Source organism: Sinohyriopsis cumingii, chromosome 3, assembly GCF_028554795.1.
Source record: "Sinohyriopsis cumingii isolate HCF-2022 chromosome 3, ASM2855479v2, whole genome shotgun sequence".
In the NCBI taxonomy this organism is placed as follows: domain Eukaryota; kingdom Metazoa; phylum Mollusca; class Bivalvia; order Unionida; family Unionidae; genus Sinohyriopsis; species Sinohyriopsis cumingii.
In genome coordinates, this window is record NC_142963.1 from 88,823,684 (window position 1) to 88,837,244 (window position 13,561).

The 13,561-nt window shown below is 34.0% G+C and overlaps 1 protein-coding gene across 2 annotated transcripts in view; it reads right to left on the minus strand.

The window, feature by feature from the left end:
• LOC149803260 (calcium-activated potassium channel slowpoke-like) overlaps positions 1–13,561 on the minus strand; it is a 346,338-nt gene that overhangs the window by 201,816 nt on the left and 130,961 nt on the right. For both annotated transcript variants that reach the window (XM_089952911.1, XM_089952912.1), the window contains exon 6: positions 10,256–10,426. In XM_089952911.1, coding sequence (XP_089809037.1) covers positions 10,256–10,426 — 171 coding nt within the window. The remainder of the gene's footprint in view (positions 1–10,255; positions 10,427–13,561) is intronic.

Sequence of the window (13,561 nt, forward strand, 5' to 3'; positions counted from 1 at the left end):
TAAATCTAAGAAAAGCTCCCATTTTACCAGCAAAAGTTGCAGTCCCCTCCCTGAAAATTATGCAAATTATAAGAACTATTGCTTGCCATAGTTTAATTTCTACATTCTTTATAACACTGACATAGCTCTTGTTTGTCCATCAGAGTCTGAATTTTGTCAATCCAAGGAAGATCTTATTCAAAACACTAAGCTAGGCATCACACACTTTCTTACACTTGGCTACTGTCCCATCAAAACTAGCAGTTCTAACAACTTTAGCACTCTCCTGAATCTCATTCCAATCTTCATCAGTTTGCCATTGAACCCCAAAATACTCATTCAAGTCTAAGCCTCAGCATGTCATGACTCCGAGGTCACGTGCACTGCTTATTCCGTTACACTCGGAAATGAACACAATAATGAAAGCTAAAGTTGTTTATTTGATGTACTGTTATAAATTACCACATGTATATCTCTGGGTCTTTCTGACTCTGAATTCAAACATTGTAAATATCAGTAGATTTTCCCACCCAGCTGCCAGTCAAAACCTTTGATCTTGCAGCATGTTCTTTTGATGTACTCTTATAATGGTGACGACGGGGGGGGGGGGGGGGGGGGGGGGGCTTTCAGCCACTAAATTCTGTCATTGTAAATATCAGCACAGCTAATTGATCAACACATTTTCGCACTAAGCTGGTGACTGAAGCAGGACTGGCAAGTCTTTGAATTTTACCGCCTACCTAAAAAAAAAATTGGCGTCCAAATACGTGTGATTATAAGCGTTTCTGAGACCTCTGTCAGTTTTCACTAACACGAACTCTTGCTGCCTCTTATGCCAGATTTTTCTCTTTCATGATGCTGTATTAGGGTTTAAAGTCCAACATTCCCATAGTCTGCTTGTTCAGACATGGGTATCTTGAATAAATATAACCGGCATATTGTCCATCCAACACGTACATCGGACTCGCACTCAATATCAATATTGGGCTCAAAATCACACTGGTATTTCCAGTGACATTTTCCCAATGTCTAACAGACCGATATACGTGAAATTCATCGTCATTATAGCTATCACCACTGAAAACGTCGTCTGAAGAAAAACCATGTTGTGATTCAGCCATTTTGGTTTCCTGTGTGGCCCTTATTCGAAACACGCATTTGTAAAACTTCTCTCATGAAAGTAAGGCTAAAACTACCATATATTGCTTTTTCCAGGGCCAAAAGAACCAATCAAATTTAGTTTAACAGCCATTCCTGTCTAACCGAAGTACCCAGATATCTGGATGTAGCATCAAACGCTGTGAGACAGCTGCCGCAGCGTGAATTACGTCGCGAAATGCACTTTTAAAGTTAAAAGTTTAATGAAAATTGCATACTGCACAAAGCACATTTTTTATATCCGCGACGCTGACGTAATTTGCTGAACGCATATCACTGCTTTAAAAGTACGCGAATTCATACAAATTACAATGTACGTGCACTCGCGTGTACTGGCATGAATTTCTGACCCAATGTTTTATTCACTTTAGACCGCTAGGAGGGGGTTAGATGCGATTTTAAATATATATTCGTATTTTTTTCTGACAACCCCACCAGCGATTTCTCATTTTGTTAACACAACCCAGAACAGAAGTGATTTTCCTAACCAACCTACCACTGTCAGAATCAAAATAGTTTGAAACACAACCTCCTACAGAAGTTTTTTTGAAGTGCCGTCCCCGGGGGGATATATGTTTTACTGGAACAGCCCTTATTTATTAAACTTATATCAGTAAATGCACTTACATGACCCATGTCACTTGTACTATAGAACAAGCCGATCTTTTTGTAACATACTACTAAGCATGTCTAATGTCTCGCTACCACTTAACTTGAATGAATCCAACATATGCTTTTATCACCATGACTACAATGGAACCTCCCAACATCACTAAAGTGGGCTAACATTTCTAGTAAAGGCCATATTTTGCTCAGAGAGGATGTGTGTTTAACAAGAGCATACAAATATTTAACATTCACTCGATGTGAAATATAAAATTTGATAGTAACTGCATTGTTTACACGCCTCATTTAACAAATACAATATGCCTATAAACCTTGATATTGCTGTTGTTTAGTAGTTTGAATGTTCTCATCTTGGGTACCTTTTTTTCATGATGATGATGATATCAGACCAGTAATAATTTTACAGCCAGAGAATCTGAATACTGGTGGGGAGTAAAAATGAGTACTAAATATTTTGAAATGTACACTTTTGGCTAGTGAATGGAATTTTTTTTCCCCCATTATTTCATAAACTTCAATCTAGGTATTATAGTTGACAACAACGTATTCACTTTTATTTTGATATTCTGTATTTAATTTCAAAGTGACAAAGTAGCATATGAACTCTTGGTTTAAGGCTATGTTACTACTGCTTGGTGCAGACCAGAAAGTTCTTTAAGCTCAAAAATTTGCAATGAAACACGTTTTAAGACTGAAAAAATGTATTTATTTAATTTAAATAAACTGAACCATGTGTGGTCTGTATGCCAATCTTATGCATAAATTATCTTAATTTTTTTATATACTTACATCAGGTCATATAGGAAAAGAAGCTGACCGCTGACATCATTTTTGTGTCTATGGATTGTCTATGATGGTAACATTAACACACAGCACCAGATAAAGCCTCGATATGCCAAAGATAATGATGCATTGCATGGGTAAATTCTAGCTTGGACAATGAAATATACTGAAACAGTTGCTGGTACAACAATGATAGTTCAACTCCTAGATGTCAGCATCAGCATGCCCATGAAGATAACGATCAAAGAAAAATGGAGTAAGTGGTATACTAGAGATCAGCATACAACTATACTGGTAGAATGAGAAAGCATGTGTTGGCTGATAGTAGACACATGGTCTGAATTTGAACCAAGTATTATCATTAAAATGCTTTAAAAAATGCTGCATCTCAAACGCAATGGATGGCACCAAGGATGACATCATGTGGCAGGATGATGTCAAGCATGACCACCACCTCCACCGCCAGGTTCAATAATGTGAACTATTATGCAGCAGTGCTTGAAACACCAACATACTAAGTGCCTTTATCAAGTGAAATAATGAAGAGGAATTTGAAGGATTTGATGCAACAGACTGAACTCCAATAACTAGATGACTAAAGCACATATCCAATGAACCTTAAAACAGCCTTTCAATGACCAACAATATAACCAAGATGTACTATCAGTCTAGTTGCTTCATTTTCATGTTTTGATTAACAAAATATTAATAATGAAGTATCTAAAAGAACTAATATTTACCACATATATGTGGGTGCCATATAAAAGTACTAAGCAATGAACAAAGGAAAGAAACATAAAGTCAACCAATCAAATATCTTGTACCAAATGATGATCAGTGCACTATCCAAAATAACAGACAAATGTTGTTTCATGATGAAAACAGAGAAATCATCAAGATTTTGAAATTTAGGGTATCACATGCATGTTTTATGACAGAAATTTCTCAATTAATTCAGGGTCCAAACAATAATGTGTGTTCTATATTAATTTTTGCTATACACAATACAATATTGTACATACACTTAATGGGGACATTGTTCTTAATATCATAATGTCCAAGTTATTCACAATGAAATACATTAGACATGACAGATGGCAACATTGGTAACGATACTGTGAAGTGTGTGATAGGCACAAGGAAATATGGTATATACATATGATGAGAACATTGTTCATGATACCATCAAGTGCACAATATATACAACTAAATAAGGTACATGATCAGTCATGATACTGTCAAGTGTTGATTATAAATAATCAAAATACTTAATGGGGACATTATGATACTGCCCAGTGCATGTTATATGCTACCAAATACAGTACAGTAGAACTTCAATTATCCATCAGGGTGCAGGACCAAGACAAATGATGGATATGAGAATAGACGATAATAGAATATGTACATTAAAAGTATTATTCAATAGACCAGGACATAAAAAAATCATAATATCTACATACTGTATATACATGTACCCATAGGTGTCAACTTGTAGGGTTTACCTATAATTTGTATGGTTTGTTCCTTTTTTGTCAGTGTACGGTTGTACAACTGTTTTGTACAGCTTTTTGTAAAAAAAATTTAATTTAAAATAAGGTGTTTTTTTTTTTGTTTTGTGTGCATCCAGGACTCTGGGCATACATTTTTTTTTAGAATGAGAATTCAGTGAGACTAGGGTGGCTTGAAACAACCAATCCAATCAAAATCAAAACCACACTTCTCCTTTGATAATGAAACAAGTTTCATTCATGGTTCAACTCCTGTGTGTGAAGACATAGGACCCTCTCTATCATACTCCATCTCTTATGTAGTATGATAGAGAGGGTCCTATGTCAGAATGGGTCATAGGGGTAATCTGAGGTATTTTTGTCACTCTTTATGATTTTTTTCCTTTCTATTTTTGTTTTTTCTCAACATCAACCTCGCGTCGAGTACCCATGACTTTTCTGTGTGGAGATAAAGTTGATTTATTAAAATTTTAACAATATACATATTAAAAATAAACACTCTACTGATTTTAGCACTGGCATTTTATTGTGGTGTTATAGTTTTGAGTTAAGTTTGTCAGATACGTAATGCAAACATTAAGATGCACTGCCATAATGATGGACGTAGTACAGATACTGAGTGATCTCGTTCTCATGTCTCAAAAATATGTAACACTGCCAATTTATAAAGTTTGTGACCAAAATGGGCACACCATATAGCAAATTCATAACTTTTCAAACACCAGATATGCAATTTTAATAGAAACGATCAACAGCTTACGAGGTATAAACCTCTGGATCCTACTGTGTCAATTTTTTAATTTCTAGATTTCAATTTTTGGAGAGTTCCTGCGTAATATCTTGGGGTTTATGGGGGGAAATATTAATTTGTAACATATTTGTAATTGAGAGATCTTCCTATATCAGAAGTCAAGTCTAAATTTTTAAATTATTTTTTTATTTCTTTTATCTAGCTGAAATATTCCATCCATCAAATGGCTGAGCCTAACTCAAAGAAACGCAAGCTTGTAGACACTGACCGAGGACATGGCAAGTTTCAGGCTGATTGGAATAAAGTCTTCTCTGGCATTGTAGATGTATCCAAGTTAGGATCTTACATGCTTTTTGTAAAATATGCAGTAGACATTAAAGTGGTGGTGTTGAGCATATCTCATCTGGAGGAACACTTCATGACAGAACTGTGTGAAAGAAATTTTGAAATGAAGAAGGGAGCATCCACCAAAAGCTTCTTTGCTTAGCCAAAGCAGGAAGATCATAGTGTTATAACAGACATGATTTTAGTCTTCCACAAAAAAGAAGCTGAAAAAATTTTAAGGGGGCTTTGGGGATCCTCCCCTAAAGGGATCTCAAGGGGCAGTGCCCCCGATCCAGGGATCCAGGGGGCCAAAGGTTCCCAGCCAAAAACACATTTTACACTCATAAAAAACTGCTCCTGGTGCAACTTATGATCATAAAATAAACCAAAATAATCATTTGAAAAACTAATAAACTTACCAAAAATATTCAACTTGACTTCAATAATTTCACAATATTTATAGTCACATGAATTTGTTCTCCACTACTATTGATGCTGAAGTTATTTCATGTGCCTGTCAGTCTTCACATCATAATTAAGTCACAATAATTTAATTTTTTGCAGCAAATATGTTATACTTCTCTCTTTTCATAACAAATCTGTAAAAAAAAATACCCAAGTACATATACAAATAATCCATTCACTTGTCTTTTTCTCCAATGGACACAACCTGTTGATATGCCAGTCAAGCTCATTTTGCAGCTCTGGCAAAGATTTCTTTAGCCTTTCTTTTTGTCACCACTTACTTTTTTGGCTCAATGTGTAATAGTTTCTTTTCCTTCTCAATGAGTGCCTTTTTCCTTTCAAGCTAGTGCTTGTATTGGCGACATGCAGTGTGCATATTCTGACAGAGGGCTACATCTGTTCTCTCATGCAAGAAATCTTTCTTCTTATAGTAATTAATTGCACTTTTTTAAGATGCCTTTTGAGCTTGAATTTTTCCATATGCAGCTTCTTTTGTAGGTGCTGTTCTGAACTCTCCCAACCGCGATTACTGTAATTTGGATCTTTCTTGCAGAGGTCACAAAATGCCAGTCCTCTAACATTCAGTTTTCTTATAAACTGACCAACTAAATTTCTGTCAACTTTTTGCTCCAGCCATTCCATTTTCCATACATTTTTTAAACCTTTATCTAAACTTTTCATGTCATGTCTCTCTCAACAACTTGGGATGCCATGTTTTGCAAGCATGCTTCTTCTTTCCATTGCCATCAGTTTCCATTACATAAAGATTCACTGGATGAATATAAACCTTTGATCAATCAGAATACTCTTTACAAGAGTCTTGTGCTAACTAATATATGGAACGAATAATGTATAAGGGTCATTGCAGAATGGGACTGGAAAGACCGTTTTTATAAAACCAGAACAGAGATGATTAAAAAAAACAGACTATATCAAGAAAAATCTGATTCAAGTCAGGAGGAAAGTGGAATCCCACTTTAAAATGGAGAAAAATCATGTCTGGTTATAAGCAAAAAAAATGAAATAAAGTTTCTGAAATGTAAATAATTACGTAAATATGTGTAAAAATACTTTGTGTATAGCATTTGCTGTTTTAAAACTGTTGATCTTATATAATGTATGAATACATTTTTCGTGTAAGGTTTTATTGGTTGTTGTTGTTGTTGTAGGGTTTAACGCCATTTTTCAGCACATGATAGGCTATACATGGTGGCCAGTATTAATGGTGGAGGAAGAACCCGGTTTTTATTGGCCTGGCATACAGGTTTCATCTCAAGGGGTTGACACATATGTGTACCTGTTTTTAATATTTTGACATACAATACCATGATGGTTAACGGTGACTGATGGTTAATTGGGTGCTGGATAATTGAAGTTCTACTGAACATACACTTGATGGAATATTGTTCATGCTACCATCAAGTGCATGTTATACATAACAAAATATTGTACATACACTTGTTGCAGACAATGTTCATGATACCTTCAGTGTGTACTTACTACAACTTGCTCCAATTTCACAAAATTGTCCAAACTAATAATTGTTAAGCTCACAGTGGGGATATTACATTGAATATCGCAATCACTGATAAGTCATAATCAATATTCACTGTGGGTGGTGTGTACATGAAATTAATCAATTATATACCACAGACGTTATTGTTATGTAGCAAGTGATAGATTTTACCACATGTTTTAATAGGAAATTAGTTTCTGCTGCTGCTTTATAAATCACCAAATTGCAAGATAATGTAATGGTGTTGTACAAGAAACAAAATCTGAAAAAGAGAAATTGCTAGCCATTGTCATTTGACTCCAATTACAGTGAAATGTGGCTATAAATGACATTAATGGGACCAAACATTGTCTTTTCTGGGCAGGTGTCCATTATGCATGTTAAAAATTTAAGAAAAGGAATCCATATTATCCTGTATGAGCAGGTGTCTCCTGTATGGAGGTGTGGCTAGAGCAGAATTTATACTATACAGTGTATATTAAAACCTGATTCATGAAAGTATATTCCATTGATATACATGAACAAAAAAATCATAAATCACAGCTTTTCAACTATTTTTATGAGGGATTAATTTCAAACATTACCTGTGCAATCAAATTTTCTATTTTCAATGAAGCAACTTGAAATCTAGGAAGTTTGAACTGCATAAAAGACTCTGTCTAGTACATTGACCCATGAAGAGAATAGGATCCGATTTTAAAGGCCACATTTCATGGTATTTCAACATTCTGTTTACAGAACACTTCAGTCTTGTAACAGATCATTAGAGATTCGACATATTGAATTTCTTCAAAATATAATTCATGGAGGAATCAAAGATTACATTTCCTCTCAAATCAATCTAGAAATGGGAAGATTCTGAACACATATATTCTTGCAGTTCTGTGCAAGATGTCATTAGATACTGACAACAATTTGTTCTTTTTTATTCAATTTGTGCAACCTATTTTGCAGGGAAGAAAGCCTTTAAAAAAATTGTTTTAAAACAGAAATATCAATGGAGAGTCAAAATGTGAAGTTGACATGGGCTAATAAATTTTGGAAATATAATATTCTTTGTACCCATAAGGATCTGACCTTGGTTATTTATGAATCTTGGCAATTACTGTAAACCTGTCTGCTGCACATCATACCAGGTTTGGTATCCAATTTATGGGATTACATCCAGTGAAACATGTACATACAAGTTCTTAGAAATGAGCTTAGGTTCTGTTTAGAAACTTCTAAAGAAAATTTCACATACACAAAGAATAAACAAAACCAAGATAATTTCAGCAATACAAGGACAATGGAATGCAGGATTGATTGGGGGAATCTACAAATGAAACAATGAAAAAAAACATGTTTATGGCTACTATTTTCCACATAAAATACAGTTTCTGGTCAAGAATCCATACACTGTTCCACACATTGTTCTCAGCCTCAAAGTTTTTATATTTATACAAGAAATATGCAGGATAATAATATTGCTCCATTTATGCGTTTTTGTGTTTTGTAATGCAAGCATGAAATTATCAATTTCAAAACTCTAATATCCAGTCCTATCAAACAACGATGCAATCAAACAGTCTCTCTCTCTCTATATATATACCACTCCCTCGATAACTCGTGCCCTGATAACTCACAAACCCACTTATAATGTGGGGTCAGGCGTGGATCCCATTTTTTAAAACAAATTCATCACTATTTCTTGAACTTGAAGAAAATCGCGATCAAAATTGGTAATTGAAATATACATATATCGCTTGTTTTATGGTCAAAAACAGTAGATAGGACCTGGAAATTTTTATCAACATTTATAAATTATCATTTTTTAATAAGAAGTCATATAATTGGTTACATTTTCTTTCCAAATGACATTCTCAGTAGACCGTAATTAAAGATATTCAAGGAAAATTTGATCAATAAAAATGTCACTTACGCCTAATGTAGGCAGTACATTAATATTTAAATGCCAATTAAATCATTTTTATTAAGTGAAATGTGTGTTTTTAATTCCATCTTTTAGTTCCTTTTAAGTGTAATTGTCATAAATGCAATGTGTATTTAAATGTAAAATATGTCAATTTACGCCCGCAGGAGTTTCTCTGAGAATCTAATTAAGTGCCGACCGTATTTTGATAACTAACTTGTGGAAGTATTTGTTGTATTGTTGCAATGAATTAAAAGCTGGTCTCCTTTGTATTATCTTGTTAATTATGTCTTTTGAATCAAATGAAGATGGAATTAAAGAAAAGTTAAAAGGCATGCAAATCCTATATACTTAAAATCTAGTGGTCCCAGTCGTATGTTGGGTTAACTCACTTCAGTTGATCACTCAAACACTGTTACAAATGTTATTGTGTATGTAACATAAACCACCTTAAATTAACCAACAAATTCATAACTGTGATCAAAGAGAGCAAGGCAACTTTGTCAAATGAATACTTTGTAAAATAAAAAGCTTGGTTTCACTGATATGGACCATTGTGGGCAAGCAAGTTTCAGAGAATTCCTGAACTGATACTTACAGATATCCTCAAGGATGATAAGAATTTTACTATTACTTCCAATGAAATCAAGACATAAATATTTTACTAACTGAACAATACACAAATTGAGTTTAGACGTAGATGATTGTCTCATGACATAGATATCGATAGTTAAAAAAAAAAAGGAATCTTGTTTGGTGATGTCTCAACAGTTAGTCTAGTTGCCTGGTACTTTAACTCAAGACATGGCAGTATACTATTAAATACCACTCCGGGAACCAAACTAATCAACAAAACAAAACGCAATGATGTAATACACATGTTTTTGAGTACATGTGATGGTTGCTGAAACTAGAAAATAAATGTTATTTATATAGAATAACAAACAACTTCATTGGAAAAAGTGCGTTATTAACAATTATTATCGACGTGTTTGTAAAACAAGGATTCAGTCATTAAACAGCTCCACTCCACCCGCAGTTTTCTTGATGTCTCAGTGGATTTTTTTCAATTTTTTGAGGTCCCTCAGTAACTCGCACCCTCGCTTATAGTGCAGTCTCTGTTTGTGGACCCATTGTGCGTGATTTATCGAGGAAGAGGTATATATATATATATATATGCAAAACCTCTCAGTACATACATACCCATATCCAAAAGTTCAACATATACTTACAATGCTAAAAATTATAAAAACTACAATGAACATTCGGCCCAATACTGTTGTGGCAGAGATGTCACCATACCCCACTGTTGACATGGTAACCAGCATAAAATACAAGCACTCCCAATATGCGAGTCGTTGAGGGTTGCTGAAGTTTAGGAAAAAATCCCCAGAATTCTCCAGCTGTGATGAAAGAAAAAAAAAATAAACAGTTAAAGTCTTAAAATTTGAATGTTTACATGAATGCTTTACTCCAAATTATACAAATATCTGAAAATGGTATTTACAAAATTGTAAAAAAATTGGATATGGTTCAATTTATTAAACACAAACAACACCTTAATCTTAATCTTCATTAATCTTGATGCCTACAAAAACTAACCTAATTATCCTGTACATCCAATGAAGATCATCAATATGAAACTAACAGTAGCCATCTTCTATGTAGTCTGTAACTACTATTTTCAAGGCACTCTTACCATGGAAATCTTTCTAGACTGAGAGGAAATATCAGCATCCCTTAATGACTGTAAATACCATTACTGTCTCCCTCGTTATCAGGGATAACTAATATCGAGGTAAGTACTATATTACAAGAACTGCTATGTTATAGAAAAAACAAATGCTCCAGGGAAGCCAGTATATGAACTGTCTTTATACTTGTTAACATAACTAGTGTATATGACTTTCATAAACTTTCACACACAACCTTAATACTGATAAACATAATATTTCATCAAGATCAGGGCAGGAACTCCTTAAATATCAGTATATAAACTTAGATGAATAGTAGTATTATTCTAAATTTTAAGTTGTATACAGCAAATGAGGGGGAAGATAAGTGACTTTACAAAATTTAAATAAAAACTTTTAACAATGGTTTTGGAAATTTCTTAAAAATTTTCAAGGAATGGTAATTTTGTAATTTATGTGCAATATTGATGCACAAATGATCGAATACACAAGGAATATTCAAATTTGGTGATGTCATCAAAATACACCCACTAATATTGTTTACAACTATAAAATGTGTTTTCTGCACAAGCAGGAGAGAAAGGCAAGATATTGGTGTGTAAACTTAAAACCTAGTGTAATATTCTAGTTTGGTCTTGTGGGGTTTAATACCATTTTGCAGCACATAATAGGATATATATGGTGGCCTATGTATTTGGTCAAAGAAGCCTGCAGGAAGCCCCCAGGTAGAACCACCAACCCATGTGAAGCTAATTAAAGTTTTCTCAAAACACACACTGACCAAGCCGAGACTTGAACTAACATGGACAGAAGTGAGATGTGTAAGTGATCTGAAAATACTTCACCAGGTAAAAGAGGCAAGACTGAAACTCCTAGCATATCATGGCTTAACAGTGAACCTACTGTATAGTGATATTATTAAAGAATTTCACCCGAATGCAGCAACTGATGTAGAGTATACAGTATGACACCACTATAACAAGCTCTATTATAGCATGAATTTGGATCTAAAGTAGTCATAACATGGCTATCGAAATTTCACATGCATGTATTTTTCTCACATGCAAAACAATTCTTTTCTTCTTGAAAGTACAAAAATAATGTGTAAAAAGTTTACGGTCATTTAGGGGAAGAGATTGTAAATGAATTCTAATAAAAGATGATCCTGTCGCATCACCTGAAATTTTGTATACATGTATTTTTCTCATACATAAAATATAATATTTTTCTTCTTAAAAGTATGAAAAATTATGTGTAAAAAGTTTATTTAGGAATCACAAATTGCAATTTGTTTTCCCTACTGGCAACAAAATATACCATCTAGCAATTGTTTTGGGGTGACAACATTGTCAGCTGTTTAAACTTGTGTATACAGTCTTTGGTTTGAAGTGGAGAAATATAAATGCACCATGAAAAGAAGCCACAAGCTTGGCTATAAAATGCACTGGAATCTATATATTGTTACATAAACAAACCCTTTGTTCATATTGACAAACCATCTTAACAGTACATTGTTTTATCAGAATTCACTTATGCTGACATCTGGCCTGAGTACCGTATGCTGTGATAACATTTGAAAAGTCATGCTACCGGACAAGCTATAATCAACCAACTTTTGAATGCAAGAACAGAAGTAATTACAATCGACCAAATGACAGTTATTTTTGGGTTTGTTTTAAAATATACCCAGAAAAATAGTTTTGCTGAAACTTCAAAGAAAACTGGTTACCTTTAAAGCAACAATCGTTCTGTATAAATACTAAGCAAATGAAAAATAAATTTTGGTCTCAATCAAACGTTCTACAATTATTTGATGTTGCCACCAGAATAACAAACAGGCATTTGTTTGGTCCTCCAATGTTGTTCTAGTTGCGACATCACTAACACATGCATCCTTCATCAAAACAAGCCTACCACCATCTTCAATAAAAATAAAGCACCTTTCGTCAAAGGAAGTCAGTACCAAACTGAAATAAATGCAGTGGAATCTGATAAATTGTTGCATTGTCCAATGTGACCAGAAGACATTTACTGTGCCATAAAAGTTTCCTTTTCACAAGAAAAATGTTTAAGCTTACAACCATAACCATTGTGGCATAAATCCAAATTAAATTTACAATCTTTTGAAACCATACATATCTTGCTGTCAAGTTACTTTTTAACTTTCTCACATTTACATTTCCCTATGATAAGCCTCATTCCCTGGGTAGCCTTGGTAAGATAATAGCTGTCTCCAGCTGACCAAAATCTAGGCCAGTTTAAGGTATGTTTAGCATGTAAAAAACTATAGCCACATGCTACTGGCGACAATATTGTTGTGAATTATTTAGTGACACGTGTTTACTGACAATAGGATATAGATCAAACAATGTCTGACATTTTTTTAAATACATGTTATTGTGTTTTCTAACAGGATGTGACTGATACATGAATTTTATAACATGTGATCTACACTCGAACTCATGGATATTTCACATACATGAACAGTACTTGACACATTATGGACTGTACTACACGAATGTAAGTTGTCAATATACAAGTGTATTTGAAACAAGTTTTGTCTGTATTTAATAAAATGCATTTATTTTTGCATGTCTTTCATTGGTACATGCATCAATTTATTCAGCTAACTTACTTGGTTGACTATAACACAGTTTGGTCTATAATGCTACCAGGTTTTATGGACCCCAACCAATATGCTATAGTGGGGTCGCACTGTATGTGGCTTGCAAATACAAAACTTAAACATGATCGTTAATGATGATACTGTCTTGTCATCAATGTTGCCAGCAAACAGACAGTATCTCACTAAACGTCTGCACATAAGACAAAAAGGTATTTTTC